The 18,009-nt window shown below is 36.7% G+C and overlaps 2 protein-coding genes across 3 annotated transcripts; one reads left to right on the top strand and one right to left on the bottom strand.

The window, feature by feature from the left end:
- The first annotated feature begins 7,254 nt into the window (after positions 1-7,254).
- LOC117616427 lies at positions 7,255-10,626 on the top strand. Of its 2 annotated transcripts, XM_034345746.1 has the most exons (7): positions 7,256-8,282; positions 8,357-8,506; positions 8,659-8,874; positions 9,010-9,131; positions 9,283-9,446; positions 9,927-10,081; positions 10,166-10,624. In XM_034345746.1, the coding sequence occupies exons 1-7, from the start codon at positions 8,016-8,018 to the stop codon at positions 10,262-10,264; spliced, it is 1,173 nt and encodes a 390-aa protein (XP_034201637.1). In that variant the 5' UTR covers positions 7,256-8,015; the 3' UTR covers positions 10,265-10,624. The 2 variants fall into 2 exon arrangements, with proteins under 2 accessions (XP_034201638.1, XP_034201637.1); XM_034345747.1 differs by lacking the exon at positions 8,659-8,874 and having other exon boundaries at positions 7,255-8,282; positions 10,166-10,626.
- A 190-nt stretch (positions 10,627-10,816) lies between these two features.
- Positions 10,817-14,930, bottom strand: LOC117616426 (probable serine/threonine-protein kinase PIX7). Its single transcript, XM_034345745.1, has 6 exons — positions 14,215-14,930; positions 12,582-12,916; positions 12,336-12,471; positions 12,105-12,241; positions 11,904-12,027; positions 10,817-11,674 (listed from the first exon to the last, which is right to left on the bottom strand). Exons 1-6 carry the CDS (start codon positions 14,411-14,413, stop codon positions 11,151-11,153), a joined length of 1,455 nt encoding a protein of 484 aa, XP_034201636.1. The 5' UTR covers positions 14,414-14,930; the 3' UTR covers positions 10,817-11,150.
- Positions 14,931-18,009: the final 3,079 nt, after the last annotated feature.

Below are 18,009 nucleotides of genomic sequence, written 5' to 3'. Positions count from 1 at the left end.
AGTGAGTTCTATCTGAGAGAAAATTCTATCAGTGTAAACACCAAAAGAGCAAATATAATTCTACTCCCAATATTCAGTGATACTTTTCATACTCTGATTATTTTATTTTTATAACACGTTATCAGCATGATAGTCTCTCCTATTTACTTCTAATTTTTCCCATCTCAACATTATGTGGTTATTTCTCTGTCTCTTCTCTGTCATATGTCTCTTCTCACTTTACTACTACGACGACATGCAAACTTTATTTTTTGTATTTTCACAATTTTTATGTTGTTTCATCCATGCTTATTTAATTTATTTTTTCGTACTGTAATTTGGAATGGTGCGGTTTTATACCACATCCTGTTATTTTATGGTGGTGTAATTTTCATTGTCTATCGCGTTATAACACATATTATCGTAATAAAAATTATGGTGTGATCTTAAAACCCATCTTATTATATCTTGAATAGTGGCACAGTTATATTGTCCACAATATATAATATGTTATATACTTCATATATATTAGGTGGTGGTTTTATCCCCACATTTACTTTATTTATTGTATAGTGTAGGTGATTTATTACCCATATGGGAGTATTTATTTAAAAATGTTGTGTGAGTTTATTGTCCACACAACTGCCTTTATTTTTTATTTAAAAGTATGGAGTAGAATTAGTGTCCATACTAGTACGTTTACTTTATCGCACATTTACTTTATTATTTAAAGCATGGTGCGGGATTAATGTCTATACATGAAGCAATTTAATTATGAATTTATTTTACTGCACATTTACATTTATTTAAAGTATGGTGCGGGATTATCGTCCATACCAGCAATTTATTTACAAGCAATTTATAGCAATTTATTTTATGAATTAATTATGTGATATGATGAGTTTTACATCATACAGAGATCATGACCAGAAGTTCCTTGATCCTCATCATACAACTACATCAGGACCTGAAGATCCTTGATGATGATAATGATATGAGAGCTGGCAGTCTCTCCGGTACTATATTCGTAAATAAGAGATCGGACCTGAAGATCCTTGATCCTTGATGTGTAAATAAGGACCAGGAGTTCCTTGATAATGTAACAGTACCGTATTGGTTAATAGTGCCGTACACATGAATAGTAATTGTACTAGCAAATATATTGTACGCATGAATAGACACATATTCATGATCTAATGAATAGTACTGTATACATGAATAGTGACGTATACATAAATATTAACCATTTTGGGTAAACCGTCACTATATACAAAAGGGAACCTCCAGTTCCTTAAACTCATGGATGAGCAATTAAATGAGAAGCCAGAAGCTCCTCAAAATATGGACAATTATGTAATGGCCTGAAGTCCCGAAATATGTACGGGAAATTATAAAAATGTCCATACCATGAAAATATCGATTTTGGCCAGAAGTTCAAATTTTGACAATATTGAGATTATGAAGTTCCAATAGTTAAATGGACAACCCTTGAGGTATTATTGCAAATTGTGGTACACCACATATTTCTTTGGCATAAGAAAATGATGAATTTAATAAAGTTCGAATCTGTTATAATCGACACCTCAAGGAAGAAATATATTTTGTGAATTCCGGTTGTTAAGAATACACCGTGAAAATGAATTGAGGCTCCCCACATATTTTGTTATATTATATGATATGGGCGGAAGCCCATGGATCCAAATATATGAGAGATCTCGAACCTGAAGTTTTGGGTATATAGTAGTTAATGCTCTTCACTACTATATTGCAATATTATCATCACTTTTACTCAATTTATATTTCATGCCTATTTGAAAAAGACAAATAAATTTTCAAGTCATGTTTAACCCATGCCAGAAGTTCCGGACTCACATGCATTGAAAATGTAATTTGAGAGATTTGATGTGGTTATTTGAACTTATAAGGCCCAAGGTTCCAAACTGTTATTTTAAAAAGATGTAAAAACCACATGTGTAATTTTAAGAATTTACCCAATTATTATAATAGAAAATGAGCATACAACAGATAGATTCTTTTCACCTGCAAGGAAGAAGCAAACTCTGTAAAATCTATAAAATTCCATTATGTTCTGGAAGCCTCAGAAAGAAGAGGACGACGCCTCTTAAGCTTAGCCATGAGCCTCTCGTGATCTCCCATAATCTTTTCATTGGAAATCTGCAGCATGTCAAGCTTTGTCCGCGTATCAATGGAGTATGAACTCACTAGTTTCAACAAGGCCTTATTTTCGTTTGCTCTGGCACGTAAACGATAAGCCATGTTAGAAACAGAAACATCACTATGAATGCTAAAAGTCATTGAGTCATCAATAGTAGAGGTGTCAAACAGGCCGTGTCGAGCTGACCCGTCCCATTTAAACTCGTGCTTTTAATATTTTCGTGCCGGGCCGTGCCGGCCCATTTAATTTATCGGGCCGTGCCGTGCTAGCCCATTTTGTAAAATCATTGATCCCGGCCCGGCCCAAAGCCCATGTCCATATTGAAACGGGCCAGACCGGACTCGTCCCTTGCCCGTGCCATAATCGGGCCCAAGAACTAACCCATTTAATTTGAATTTTTTTCACTTGATTTTTTTTTTGCCCACTAGATAATTCAAATTAACATTAAAAATATAATTAGAGGCAAGAAATGATGAACTACTTGAAAACATTAATCAATCAAACATCCAAACAATATAAAGGGGCGGAGGGAAAAAAGTATCCAACTCCATAAAGTCCACTTCAACTTTTCATCTTTAAACAACTTCTTATTTTATATGTGAAGAAATGTCTTGCTTTGATTATAAGAGAAGTGTATATGTCATATGTATTGATTAGATATCAAGTCCAATGTTGTTTAATTAATTTGTAGTTGATATGTTTAATTAATTAAGGACCCAAGTAATTTTCCTAAAATGAAAGACATCAAATATATGTTTATGATTTTTTTTTATTTTTAAAAACATATAAACAATGACATTAGATGTCAAATTATTGCATTTTGAATTTTGAGAAGAAAAAAAAAGTTAAGTGGGCTGGGCTTGGGCCGTGCTTGAAACGGGCTTGGGCTCGTGCCGTGCTTGAAGCGGGCTTGGGCCAAGCCCGGCCCATGTCGGGCCATGGGCCGGCTTGGTCCATTAGACCTATTTTCTGATCCCGGCCCGGTCCAAATTTTATTGTCATGCCGAGCACGGCCCATTAATATTCGTGCTCGTGCTGTGCAGTACCTCATTTAAACGGGCTGGGCTCGTGCCGTGCTAGGCCAGCCCGTCCTGTTTGACACCTCTAATCAATAGCCTCTTCGTCAGCCCTTCCTATTAACAGTATTTCATCCATAGGAGAAAGGAAATTTATTGCTACTATGACAGCAGTCGTATCACTCATCATCACAGAATCATTAACCGTGAGATGACAATTTTGGGATACAAGGGGTGGACGCCAGACTTTGGCGTCATGCATTGTTTTCGAGCAACATTTAAATCGAGATGCTTCGGGGGGGGAGAAGAAGAGGAAGCCACTTTAAAAGGGTTTCGAGGAAAGTCTTAGAAAAGCTAAATTTTTAGAAAATGGAAGTTGAGTTGAAACGCAGTTACTCCAATCAGGCTATAGATGAAAATGTGGCACTGTTTCCAAGATCCCAATATTTTCTCAGATCTCCATATTCTCCTTTTCTTTTCCAGGTTTCAAAACTTCACGCAGCCTCCATTAATGTCTGTCGGCACTTTAAAGGTTCTCAATGACTATTTTCATCAAAGCCGATCTTGCTTTGCGAATTTCACGGAGTTACTTTTTCAAAAGTATCTCGAGAACCTCACAAATTTCCGTAGTTAATTTGAGATTCACTGAATCAAACTATTCCTCCAATTTATGTATAAATATGTTACTAACGAAATTTTCTTTGCAGAATACATCCAGTTTTCTCCAGCTTTCTCCATATCTAGTTATGCAATATCTACTTGTTTTTCCTGTTAGTGAGCATTCGATGTGCTTGAGAAGCGAGACTGTCCCTAATCACGTTTCAACTAGATCAGGGAACTATGAGGACGACCACATGCTCTAAGCGAGGAGAAATGATAGTTTGTTGTCTGTTACCTCACTAGTTTTCTTCCCTGATTTCTTACCAGCCTTGCAATCAATATCGCAATATTTATATCTTTTCTTTCTTTTTACAATTCTCTGTTCATAAGGAATTTTGTTTCTTTAGAACGAACATCTGAAGAACAAATCCATGTAGTGAACCTAACACTGAGGGTTATTTTTTTTGACAGAGACAGAAGAATTGTGATTTTTGCTCTTGCATGATATAACTAGATCATCAAACATTACATTGTATTTGCTGAGCCGATACGAGCTTGAATGATATTTAAGCAAAGTTTCTCCCACCTAAGGATGTAAGCAATACTTGTGTTATTTCATGCTTGTACTCTTATTTTGATATTTTGTACGACATCCTTAAAGGTAACCAAATGGGGAGATAAGGCCGTTCCAGAAGAACGCAATACAAAAGACTATTCCAGAAGAATGACTTGCATTATAGATTGTTCCAAAAGAACGACTTGTATTATGACCCTTCCAGAAGAATGGCTTGTATCATTCTGATATGTATTCATGAATTATTAATGCAAATTTCACATATTGCAAGTTGAATACATTACTACACTGCATAGATTAAAATCCCATAAGAATAGAACATGAGTATAGCAGTGATCAATATGATGCACGCCTGTTGCATAACAAATCATATGGATTGAAGTCCTAGAAGGACAATCCATTAACATGTCAATATTAATACGGTGCACGCCTAATGCGTAGCAAATTATATGGTTCAAAGTCCCAGAAGGACAATTAATTAACATGTATGTATTAATCTATGGCATGCCTGCAGCATGACAAATATATGGGTTCTAAATGTTTCAACTCCCTAAATGAAGATTATCTATGCCCTACTATAAAATAACGCTCCATTAGAGGTTAAGATCCACATTCTCACATAATTCATCCTATAAGAGATGTTTGTCTAGAAAGAAACAATAAAAGCCCCTGAAGTGGCTTAGGTGCCCAAAAGCAAAGAAATGTTCATAATTGATGCATGCGCATGCACATGAGAATGGTGGGATCACGAATTAATGAATGATAATTTTTGGTTTTGGAGTAGCTACTCAAATCATCAATGGGCTGTGTTGATTGGAACCATGTTCTATTATTAAATGTTGACAATATCATTGGTCATAAATGGAAAGAGGCAATTCCATTACAGATGAGAATGAACGTGAAAGAACAAACCCATAGTACGAACCCCAAAAAGATGTTAACTCTGAAGGTTACGCATGAGTGTTGGAATAAAGAGGAATATACTCACTTTGTATGACACAATGTTTTTGGTAGAAACAAGAAATGTTGGTTTATAAATGCAATTGTGCCTTCTTATTGCATATTTATGGAGACCAACATGTTATCTTTAAGGGTTATTAAATGCACGGAGCATATCGCCAGAAGCGATTCCCTAAAGATGTATAAATAGCTGGGTTAAAGCTACATAATGTGTCATAAAGTATGATCCCTTAAATCCCTGAAGGATTGAAATTGCATGAAGTAAGTCTCTGAAGGGCATGTGCCTGAAGCACAAATTTTGTACTCAATAGTAATATATATAAATTGCCTCAGTGAGTACACTAATTATGATATGGTTGCAACACATTACAACTCCTGAAGAGTTGATAATTGATCAAAACTCCTGAAGAATTAATACTTGGTCAAAACTCTTGAAGAGTTCAAGAAATATTTGTCTCGGCCTAAAGATTGAGCATTATGTCAACAAGATTCTTACTTATACTAAGAAAATATTGAAGCATTTTTATGTGGATTATCCGTTAGGCACTTAAATGATTTTTCGGAAGTATACTGGACCAGACATTATATTTTTCAGATAGAACTTAGCTCCATCACCACCACTTTGGGATGATATGAGACATATTTGATGTTATCTCCACATAAAACCATATACGGGCATATTCTTTTCAAGTGAACTTACAAATAGCCTAGGTTTTGTTTGATTAGCAGACTCTGGAAATTTCTATGATTTACATAGAGATAGTTCACTCGGGATACATTTGCTTACTTAACTACATGAATTGTTGATGGTTACATCATTCACTCAATCCGAAAGATCTTCCCTCTAGAAAGATAGTCATGAAGATATCAGGGGGAGATATTTCTCAGGGGTAGCATCCAACAATATTACAAGAGTGACTCACAGAAGCAATGTCAAGTATGACATTCAGAAAGATGATCAACAGTATGGCTTAAAAGATATTTGCCAAGCATCAGGGGGAGCGTGCTGTCAATAAAGATTTTCACATACTGTACTCTTTTTCCTTCGTCCAGGTTTTTATCCCACTGGATTTTTCCTGGCAAGATTTTAACGTGGCAATGTCACACGCCTGTCAATATACACAGAATTTTATGTTACACATGATTATGTACTCTTTTTCCCTTCGACCAGTTTTTGTCCCACTGGGTTTTACTGGCAAGATTTTTAACGAAGCATATCCCCTACAAAGAAAAGAATGAAATAATATTCAAAAGGCTTAATGATGATGTTGGGTAAGCCATCCAATTTGCGTATAAATAGGCTTCCTATTGCTTAGCAAATTACACCAACGGAGAAGAGAGGAAAGAAAGAAAGAAAGAGAAAAAAGGAAGAGTGAGAGGAAAGAAGAGAGAGTGTGAAATATGAGTGTTAGTGAGTTCTATCTGAAAGAAAATTATGTCAGTGTAAACACCAGAAGAGCAAATATAATTCTACTCCCAATATTCAGTGGTACTTTTTATACTCTGATTATTTTATTTTTATAACATCAATAACATTTTCATGAATTTTTTAGTTGTGTAAAAGACTACTTTAAATTTGTGTCACATTGTAAAAATTATAAATAGTTAATGTAGATTCGCTACAAAATTTGTATCAAAAATTCACACACACTACTCACATAATCCTCTTACTCATCTACCTAAATTGTACATCTAGATACACAATAATATCCATACGTTTTGTTAGCGACAGTAATATATCCGAACTAGCGGAATAATTATTTTAATATTTTAATGTCACCCTAGTCATGGGAGAAAAACTTTCCTGGCACGGGGATGCCAGGTAAGTAATCCACTTAAGTATCCCGACCCAATGAGCTTTTGACAGCTGTCAGCAAATAAAACCGAGTATGAGAAATTTTTTTTTTTGAAGCCTGTTGCTCCTCCGTTGTCCGCCTACTCTGCAACTTCACTTTAACACTCACCCAAAAAAAAAAAAAATTCGACAGACAAACATCTAGTCTTCTCTTCCAGACCGCTGCTCTGCGCCACATCCACCAACGTCGGCGACAAAGTCCACACCGCCATCATTCATCCTCTGCGTCTCTATCCCTCCTTCATGCTCCATCGTTGTTGGCTTCGTCTCCCTCTTCTCGTCGGCTCTCTCATCCTCACCTCTCTCTCTCTCTCTCTCAGGCCAACAACAGTGAGCGAGACGACCTTGCCAGCCTCCAAATTTGAGGTGGCTGACTTCAGATTTAGAGGCCAATATCTCCCTCTCTTTCTATCAACCTCTGATTTGGCTGATGCAAATAGAGAGAAAGAGAGGGAGGGAGGAAAGAAGAGAGAGAAAAAGAGAGGGAGGGATGAGTGAGAAAAAGAGGGGGTTTGATTTCAGGAAAAAAAAAAGGGTGTGAGTTGCAGAGTACGCGGAGGATGAAGGAGCAAGAGGCGACAAATTTTTTTTTTCTCCTCAATTTTTTTTGGATGACAGCTGTCAAGAGCTCATTGAATGGGGATACTTAGGTGGATTTCTTACCCTATCCCCGTGCCAGGAAAGTTTTTCTCCTAGCGAGGAGGCATTGTCGTGAAGGTCCAGGTGGCGGGTGGAGCTAAGCTCGAAGCGGACGCAAGCATTACCAAACAGAAAGAAGATTTTTATATGAATACGTCAGAGAAAGAGAGAGAAGGTCTTGCGTTTGATTGATTGAAATTTGAAGCTACCAGAGAAATGAGACTGTCCAGAATGTTGCCCTTAAGCTCATCAGCCATTAACAACGGCTCTCATATTTCCTCATCAACTTTGCCCCCATCCTTCTACTCTCTCACTCCTCGCCAACCCAGCATTAACCCAAAAAATCCCATCACCAGGAATTTCATCTCCCTCAACAAATCATCGTTTTCTCCCCTCAAATATTCAATCTTCACCAACAAGCAATACATGTCCACCATTTGTAGCTCCAAATCTGACAATGGATCCCACGATTCCCCTTTCCAGGTTTTTTCCTCTCATCTATCAAGGTTTTCATTATTTATTTATTTATGATTTTTATATACATAAATGGATTGCAGGGAGGTGAATCATTTTTCAGGGAAGTGTTGGCAAGTATGGAGGCTGTCTACTTGAGCAGGAACCCAACAGCAAAAGCAGTGTTGGAGCTCGTTGGGTCGGTTGCTGATGACCAAATTTGCTATGATCATTTCGCTTTTAGGACATTTGGGGTAATTTCTCTTTCCTTCAATTAATACCGAATAGTGTTGATTTGTATTTTCATTATTAAGACATTAAACAGGTATGCATATGTATGCATTCATTTCAATTGATCTTGTTAGCATTGTTATTGAAGTTGGTTTTCATTTGGAACAATCAATAGGTGAATGGTTATGGGATTGACTCCATGGCTAAATTTTTCCTGGATTTCGGGTACACGCCTCGGGAGGAGTTAAGATTCCCTGCTAAAAAATTGAGAGCATTGTGGTTTTCTCCTCCCAGTGTTCCAACTTCTCGTGGTGGCAGTGGTGTTAATGGACCTTTACCAAGAGTGTTTGTATCTGAGCTTCTTGTGGATCAGATGAGTCCACAAACTCAGGTATATATATATATATATATATATATATATATATATATGTGTGTGTGTGTGTGTTGCTCTGTTTATCGCAAATATGTTTTGATATTTGTCCTATTTCCCATTAGTTGAAACTTGAGAGTGTTCTTCAACATTCAGGATATAATCAAAAAGTACACTGGAATATCTGGTTCTGGAAATAAACATGCTGCTCTAGCAAGTGCACTGGGATCGTTAACGTGGGAAAAGCCATTGCATTCTGAATTTCAACAATTGGCTAGGTACTTGGTTTTCATTGTGTACCTATGTGCATATCTTACCGTTTGTATAAGCAAAATTTTCACATCTTAGATAAAGAGGTTAGATTTGAATATTGTAGCATATTATCTTCTCGCATGATATAAGGCTTATATCTGATTTATGGATATGTAGGGAAAGCGAATATGCTGCCTGGACCCTTGTCAATGGGTATGCACTAAACCATGCCACTATCTCAACTCATCAGCTGAAATCTCGATTGAGAGATATTAAAAACCTCAATCAGTTCATTGAGAAGAATGGGTTCAAGTTGAATTCTGAAGGGGGAACTCTGAAAGGTTTGTTACATGATCTGTAGCACAACAAACATGTCTTCGGAGCGATCTTGTGGTGATTTTTGTATATGTTCAATATTTCTTTCTGATATAATACTAGGAGTATAGATTAAACCATGTTCATTTTCATGTACCTAAGCTGCTCATTCTAAGGCAGAACATGCAAATGCAGTTAGCGTCTTGCTAAGGTTTTGAGTAAATATACATCATCTTCTGTTAATAAAAAGGGGAAGAAAAAAAAAAAGAACGATGACAGAGATAGAGATTGATATAATTTCTTTATAGGAAAGTAGGGAATGATATTATTGGTATTCAGAAACTGATATGTCTGTTGGAACACATGACTGGGCCTTTGTGCGTATCATCAACTGAATTAATGTGGCTTGCCATAAGNNAAGTTGAGTTAAGTGAAATTTCTTGCAATATCTTTTATTGCATATTACTCAATGCTGATTATTATGAGTTTACTTCTTCCATTAACAGTGAGCCCCGATGGCCTTCTTCAGCAAAGTTCAACTGTCGCAGATTCAATTCATTTCCAATTTTCTGATGGTCTAACTGAATCAGTCCCCTGCTCCTATATCGAGTTTGCTGAGCGCCTGGTGCTGCCTCAGTACAGTAATCTACCCCTTGAAGAGGTAACCAAACTTTTGTCCGTTGGTATTTTGGGTTTTTCAAGTTGCTTTTGGTGTTGCACAATTATGAACTAGCAACTTGCACAGGTCAAAGAGCATCACAGGCGAGATGGATTTGAGGTTGGAAATGCTGACAAGATCTTCGAGAGTACATCCAAAGAGCAGCTGACCAGGAAGGCTGCATGAAAGATTGATCCTTTACAATGATGAAGTGGATTTCACATTTGAAGATCCTCCAAAAAGAAAGGAACAAAAAATAAAACCTCTTCAGGGATTAAGTTTAGTGCATCTAACGAAGTGGTCTTCAAGGCTGAGATGGTAATGTAAATACATGTGCCACCATTGGAGGAGTTGGAGCATGTATATATCTAATTGATAGAAATAATAACAGAAGGCAGGTCTTATGGGTATTCTTTTTTTGGTGGTATGGGCTCAATGCAAATAAGCCACTTTGGAAATGTGTCCAGTTGACTCTTAGCTGTAGCTGTTGTGGCACAATATGCCCATAATGATTTTATTTCAATTTAAAATTAAATTTTCTTATCTTATGCTACATATTGCTATCCGATGGTGAGATCCTACCAACCCTGCTATCACTCTCCCACCTCCTCTCGTTGAATGGCGCCAAGCTTTTTACCAAGTCCAAAATATAAGGCCACGATTTGAAATTGGTTCATCTCATGTACTTAATTAAGCCAAAGTTGTGCATTTTGTTTTATACCAGAAAGGGATATGACATACGACCATGAAACAAGGACTTGTATTCATCTATGGAACAAGATGACAAAGGATATAATGTAACGGGAGGCAACAATCTTGTCTTGGTATTTCTAACCAATACAATTTGTTCAATAAACTTCACATGCCCTTACTTCGAGGTCATCACTCTAAACATAACATCAAGCAAACATGTTTCTCTGTTGCTTTTTGAGTTGTCCATGAACAAATGCTTTAACAGATGATACATCTATACCGAAGAAGAGGTAAAAGGAAGAAAAAAAAAGAAAAAAAAAAAGGAAAATGATTGCTGACAATGGGGTGGGAAATGATACAGACAGCTGCCAACCCTATCTTAAGGTTTGCTATTAGGTTTTGGTGATTGATGGGGATATTGATGGTGATATGGAGAAGCATGGGAACCATTTGGTATTGAGAGGCTCCTCTGCTGATGATGCCCATTCCTTGTTAGCAATCCTGCTTGTGTTCTGACACCATTTCTGGTATTCGGGCTGGACCCAACGCGGTCAGCTTGCATGGTCTGGAAATAGTATGATGAGCTTGCCATATCCTTGAGGTTTGGCAGCGGCTTTAGGGCTTCAACAACTTCACTCATTAGGGGCCTGGCTTTAGGATCTCGACTAAGGCAATGGGCAGCTAGTTGTGCAGCTTTTTGGACACCTTTTATTGAAAAGTGGCCTTCAAGCCGGGGGTCTATCAATCGGTAGAATCTTCTTCTCTCGCCTAAATGTGGCCGTGCCCATTCCACAAGGTTATGTTCACCATTCGGTCGATTTTTGTCCATAGATCTTCTGCCAGTCAGCATCTCAAGTAAAACCACGCCAAAACTATAGACATCACTCCTGGATGTAAGATGTCCTGCAACAAAATACAAGTGAATCTACTTGGACTTCAACAAGGCATCAAGACGTGTTTACATGTATCCAAAATGTGATATCCTACAGGATAAGCATTCTCTTTGGACCTAGCTAATGTATAAATAACAACTCCAGATAATGGAAGATATCCTTTTAAGAAAATATAAATAGGTACAAATAGCAGACATTCTATGTTAGGAAGATAAAAGATTGAGGGTAACTGCACTCACCAGTCATTACATATTCCGGAGCTGCATAACCATAAGTTCCCATCACACGGGTGGAGACATGGGTTTTATCACCCTCAGGACCATCTTTGGCAAGTCCAAAGTCAGACAGTTTGGCATTGTAATCCTGTAATGGTACTTTATTAGAAAGGTGAATGATATTATGGGGGAATATGTGAGTTTGTCAAAGTTTTAAGGGCATACTGCATCCAATAAGATGTTGGAGGTTTTAAAATCCCGATATATAACAGGTCTTTCTGCTTCCTCGTGAAGAAAAGCAAGACCTTTAGCAGCACCTAATGCAATTTTCATTCTAATTGACCATGGAAGAGGCAAGGACCCTGCATATAGTAGATATTATCAGAGAATGCCAAAAGACTATACTTCTAAATGGGATTGAATGAAAATTAGATTTTCAGAAAGGCAGTTACATACTCCTAAACAGATGGTTCTCCAAACTCCCTCGAGGCATGAACTCATACACTAGCAGCCTTTGATCATCTTCAATGCAGTATCCTATAAGTTTAACTAAGTTTGGATGGACAAGGTCACCAAGGAAATTTACTTCAGCCTGACACATAGAAAGCCGAACAAGAATTAAAAAATTGTATACAACATAGGCAGAGAACAGCAAAACATTATGTAGTATAAGAGTTAAAACAAATCAGGAAAGTTCCAAACCAGCCATTCTTTATGACCCTGAAGCCCATCATGGTTAAGAGTTTTAACTGCAACAGTAAGCCCTGTGCCAGGTTTTACTGGAGCAGTTCCATTTTCTTCTATCCACCCCTTGAACACACAACCAAAACCACCTTCACCAAGAAGACTTTCAGGTCTGAAATTCCTTGTTGCCAATTTAAGATCATTAAATGTGAATTTTCGTAACCGCGAAGCAACTTTAAGTTCCTCTTCAAGTTTGGAAGTGGATGCATTACTTTCTGTGTTACTAGTGGTTGAGGAAGAGACTACAGTAGCAGTTGGTTGGTCTCTGCTTGTATCATTTGTGGATTTAGTTTCTGCAAACCCCAAAAAAGAAACCAATACATTAGAATACTGAAAATAAAGAATAAATGTGTTTTTTTTTAATAGCACCAAGTTGAAAAAACACTGCCCCTAAGCAAATTAAGTTTAAGCATGCATAGGACCTGATGTAAGAATTACACATGACTTACACATGACCAACACAGGATAAAACCTTAAATAGACTTAATCTGACTATCATATCGGTCAATAAGTGTTGAATAGGAAATTAGAAGATTATCTAAACTAGACACCAAGCACAGCCATCTGACATGAATCATGTATTTTCAAAAACCAGTTTTTATCAAGAATTACTGTATACCCAATTCGATGACCACTCTTCCAACCTCGTCGCCTCAGGAAAAATATTCCTAAAGCCATAAAATCTATTTTCTATGAACAACAAATCTCTTACGCCTTCACTTTCCATACCAGTATGACACATCCTCACCACTGCTACCACAATTTTATTTGCATGCTCCCACCATCTCCTAGCGAATCCTGTAATTATAAATGAACCCGCTGTCCCTAACTCACAACCAGTATTATATTGAGAAAATCCTCACAAGCAGATAAGTTTTACACAAAGCATACAACAAATCAAAAGAAAGTATAACATCAGAATACCTAACCCTTCATCCTTAATATCAGGCAGAACATACTCAAGTTGCCTTAAAACGTATGTCTTATTATGTATTTATTTAGTCATACAGTCAGGACTCAAATTATTGTTTCCCCGCTATAGGAGACTGCAGGGATGGATAACTCTTGTTCTCAAAAGCAAGCTCACATGTTTCTGTGAAATGTTTTTCCAGGACCAAGAAGTTTTCCAGCCACCAATCTCCCCTTCTCGTATGAGAGAGAGATTAAAGGGCTCAATTGGGTTTGAGCTCTAAAACCAGCCTCCAAACCCAAAACTTAACCAGGTTATTGCAGGTATAATCTTCACGAACAATGGGGACCTTCATGCTTTGATTAGAATCCATCAAGAGCAAAGCTCTTTAGATTGACCATAGTAGTATAATGCAGCCAACTTATAGGCGCCCCAAGCAGAAATGGCTATGTTAACAGCAATTATTTGTAAAATTACTTACAGAATCTCCAGGCCTAAATTTTATTGGCTATGACGACTATATGCGCGACAAACATGATATGGCTGAGAAAGGAAGAACTGTACGACTACAGACTACACAAGCTAAAATAGAAACAACAGAACAATCCTAAAAAGCAATCAACAAGAACACTTGAAGCATATGAGCTAGTAAAAAGTGATTCCAAGAAACTAGAAAGTTACCACAGTGAGTACTGGTTCCACTGATTGAGCTATCAACTTTGGATCTTGAAGAAATGCAGCTCCCAAAGAACCTCAGCCTAACCCAACACCCAGTCTCCTCTTCCTCCACATCATCGTCATCTTTCTTCTTCTTCTTCCTGACCTTCGATTTGCACATGCTCCAAGACTCCACTTTACCATTCTCAGCTCCCAAACCCATCTTTCACAAACCCTAAAGAATGAAATCCAGATACCATAAAAAAAAACCCAACCACCAACTTTCCCACCCCCACAACAAAACCAGTCAAAAACTGCCTCTAGCCCTCCACACAAACCATATAAAAAATCACCAGAAAGCTCTGAAATTTCCAAACTTTCCTCAAAAACCCAACTAAATTTGGTGGAAAAAGGGATGACCCAGCTGAGAAAAGAGCGAGATCACACGGAAAGTAGATCAAACTTGACAAACCCTTGAAGCTCAAAATTGATCAGCTAGTGAGGAAAAAGACAAAAACCAAGGAGCAAGTGTCCGTTTTTAACAGATAGGAACAACCAAATTTCAGTCTTACCCAGAAATGACTGCTCAAAGACACATAAATCTCAGAAATGAACTCCCACAAGCTGACCAGTTTAAAGTTGGGTGAAATTTTTTTATATATTTTCCAAAATATCGTTATAAACTTATAATACTCTGAATTATCGATTCTCTCTCTTCTTTTTTTCCCTATTTTTCAATTGAACCGAAGACTACAAAAAAGCAAATCGAGCTGCCCGGAGAAAACGGGCAGGGAGTATGGGTGCCCGGACTGCCCGTTATGTTGCTGACCGTACGAGGTGCATGGCATTGAGGCTTGGGAAAGGAGGGAGTAGGGGCAGGGCAGTTCGGTCAGAGAGAGAAGTGGAAAAATGGGGACAGCGGGAGGAGAGAGAGAGAGAGAGAGGCCGGACCCACTGAGATGGTGACGTGTCTAGCTTGGGTGGGCGGACGGAAACGCGCGTCAGGTTGATATCATCACTAATACAAGGCTGCTGCAATGCATTCTTATTCTCATCTCGTTTTTTTCCCCCAATTTTCCGTTGTTTTCTTTTTATTAGTCTCTTTGCAGGCGTTTCCGCACTTGTGAGAGACTTTGAAAAAAAAAAAATATTTTATTTTATAATTAAAAAATATAATAGATAGTTGTATTTTATAACAATAGGATTTATTATCTAATTTTTCTTTTAATTTTAATTTTTTTAATATGAAAAAATGTGAATTTACCATATTATTCTCATTTAATTAATAATTTTAATTCTTAATGTTTGCATTAACCAATGGCCTTTTTTGATATTTTCAATGTTTTACCATTCTTTGTCTTTTACTTTATATATAATATATATACTAGTATTTCCTCACGAGCTTCCGCACTTGCGAGATGCATTTTTAACAAAAATTTAAATTTATTTTAGAATTAAAAAAGATAATGGGTAGTTGTGTTCCATAAAAATAGGATCCATTATCTGATTTTTATTTTTATTTTTTATATGAAAAGTGTGAATTTATCATATTATCCTCATTTAATTAATAATTTCAATTATTAATGTTTGTATTAACCAATGACATTTTTTGGTATTTTGAATTAGGGCTGGGCATGGTAAGGGATGACACGGGATAGAGGTCATTTCGGTGTTAATCTCGGATAAGGGAATCTGGATGGGATGACAAGGGAAGAGAGTTTTTGAAAACACGTTCAAACCATACCGGACCTAAACGGGACTGGTATGATTAGGTATCAATGTTGATACCCAAAAAACAAAAAAACCTGTTATTTATTTATTTATTTAGCCATTTACTTTGGTAAATGAAAAAGGAAAGTAATTTGTAAGAAAAAAAATATATATATATATATTAAATAATTAATATAATATAATAATAATAAAAAGCAGAGTTTGGGTCAAATGCATATCAATTTCTTTCAAATATACCATTAATAAATATGTAAGCCTGAGAGAGAACTACAGGCAGTTGCAGTATTCGCAAGGGTTATTAACTTATTATTGTTTTGGGTTGGGGCATTCATTTTCCACCAGTTTAGGGAAGAACACAGAGAGAGAGAGAGAGAGAGAGAGAGAGAGAGAGAGAGAGAATGGGAGAGAGAGATGAGGAGGAGGAGAAGAAGATGAGATCGATTGATGGTGGAAGATTTGGGAATTACGGCTTCAAATCATGATTGAGAAAGGAGAAGAGAAGAATAGATAGAGGGAAGGAAAGGAAAGGATGGGGGAGAAACAAAGCTGAGTCTAAATGTCTATGGGAGAGAGAGTAGGAACTGAAATTAAATTAGGATTATTATTTACCTGTACTGTTCGGTATGGTATGGCACTAAACGGGATCATAAATCTTTAACTGGTGTCATGCCAAACAGTAACAGGATGACACGGTATCATCCCGTTTACACATCAACACCAAATGGGACGGCACAAGATTGGCACGGTTTGACATAGTTTCGAGATAGTTTCGGTATTTCGGTTTTGATGCTCACTCCTAATTTGAATGTTTCACCATTCTCTGCATTTTGCTTTATATATATATTGATATTAAAACATGAAAAATATTTTAAATTTGTCTTTTAATATTGAATTTATTTAAAATCCATAAAAAAAATCGCTCTGAAAAAGGGAAAACACTTCCCTCCTTTTGCTATAAGTATAAACTCATATATTACTGCCAATAATAGTATGATATGTGTGCAAAAATTTGTTTGTGTGTTTTTTATGAATTATTTTTGCATATGTGTCAAATTGTGATTTGTAGGAATGAGCTTCTTTCAAAAAAATGAGAAATTATAGAATGATACGGTATCACCACGTCAGCTAGTGATACTTCCATTCAAAATTCGCCACATGTATTATTTTTTGACAACTATATTCAACACTCATATTTAATTTAAAAATAAAAATAAAATGATTTTTAAAAAACTTTAGAAATAAAAAAAACCCAAAAACCATCCGCTTCATCAACAGTGACCCCCCACCACTGTCTTCCATGACTACTGCCTCATTCTCTGTGTGAATTTGATGACACCCCAACACATGATTCCACTTTCACAATCATTAGAAGAAAAAAAAAAATTTGATTCGGCTATTGATACATGGAAAGCTATGCAACCAAGATTGGATTCCTATTTACCTACTGTAAAATTTGCTTTTCTTGTCAATAATCTCAATGGCCATATACCTTGTAGGACTTTGGAAGCTTATCAAATTCCTCAAAAACTTTTAGACTTGTTGACCTTCACGTATAAAATTAAATAATTTCTCAAAGACCATAAACCCATCCCCAACAAATCTTCAATCTAAATTCCTTGAACCCTAAAGCCATCATAGAGAGAAAATTCCATGAACCCTAAATCCATAATAGAGAGGAGGGATGGAGAGGGAGAAGGGGAGAGAGATTGGAAAAATGAAAGAACGAACGGAAGCCATGGCAGAAAGTGGGCAGGCGGAGGCTTTGTATCGAGCTTAGGGAAGTGGTTGTTGGCGATTTTTATTATTAATGAGTTTTTTTTTTTTTTATGGTTTTAAATTATAAAATTAGATTTTTACATCCAGCTGTATAAATAGTTTATTTTTCTTTAAAAAATAGTACACATGGCGTATTTTGAATGGAAGTATCACCAGATGACGTGGTGATACCGTATTATTCTATAATTTCTCAAGGAGAAGGGAGAGCAATATCTTTGAAAAAGGAAAAAAATGCTTAGAACAAAAAAAATATATATTGGTTTTATAAGATTTTCTTGGTAGTTTTGTATTGCTGAAGGGTGATCAATTATT

Source organism: Prunus dulcis, chromosome 1, assembly GCF_902201215.1.
Source record: "Prunus dulcis chromosome 1, ALMONDv2, whole genome shotgun sequence".
NCBI lineage: Eukaryota > Viridiplantae > Streptophyta > Magnoliopsida > Rosales > Rosaceae > Prunus > Prunus dulcis.
The sequence above is the reverse complement of the archived record's forward strand: the minus strand, read 5'-3'. Positions and strand labels throughout refer to the sequence as shown.

Coding starts and splice junctions, on each gene's coding strand:
- LOC117616426 (XM_034345745.1), bottom strand. CDS start 14,413: ATGGGTTTGGGAGCTGAGAATGGTAAAGTGGAGTCTTGGAGCATGTGC. Junction 12,472..12,581: donor AGGGTCATAAAGAATGGCTG/GTTTGGAACTTT, acceptor TCTATGTGTCAG/GCTGAAGTAAATTTCCTTGG. Junction 12,028..12,104: donor CCAACATCTTATTGGATGCA/GTATGCCCTTAA, acceptor GTACCATTACAG/GATTACAATGCCAAACTGTC.
- LOC117616427 (XM_034345746.1), top strand. CDS start 8,016: ATGAGACTGTCCAGAATGTTGCCCTTAAGCTCATCAGCCATTAACAAC. Junction 9,132..9,282: donor GAATTTCAACAATTGGCTAG/GTACTTGGTTTT, acceptor ATGGATATGTAG/GGAAAGCGAATATGCTGCCT. Junction 10,082..10,165: donor GTAATCTACCCCTTGAAGAG/GTAACCAAACTT, acceptor CAACTTGCACAG/GTCAAAGAGCATCACAGGCG.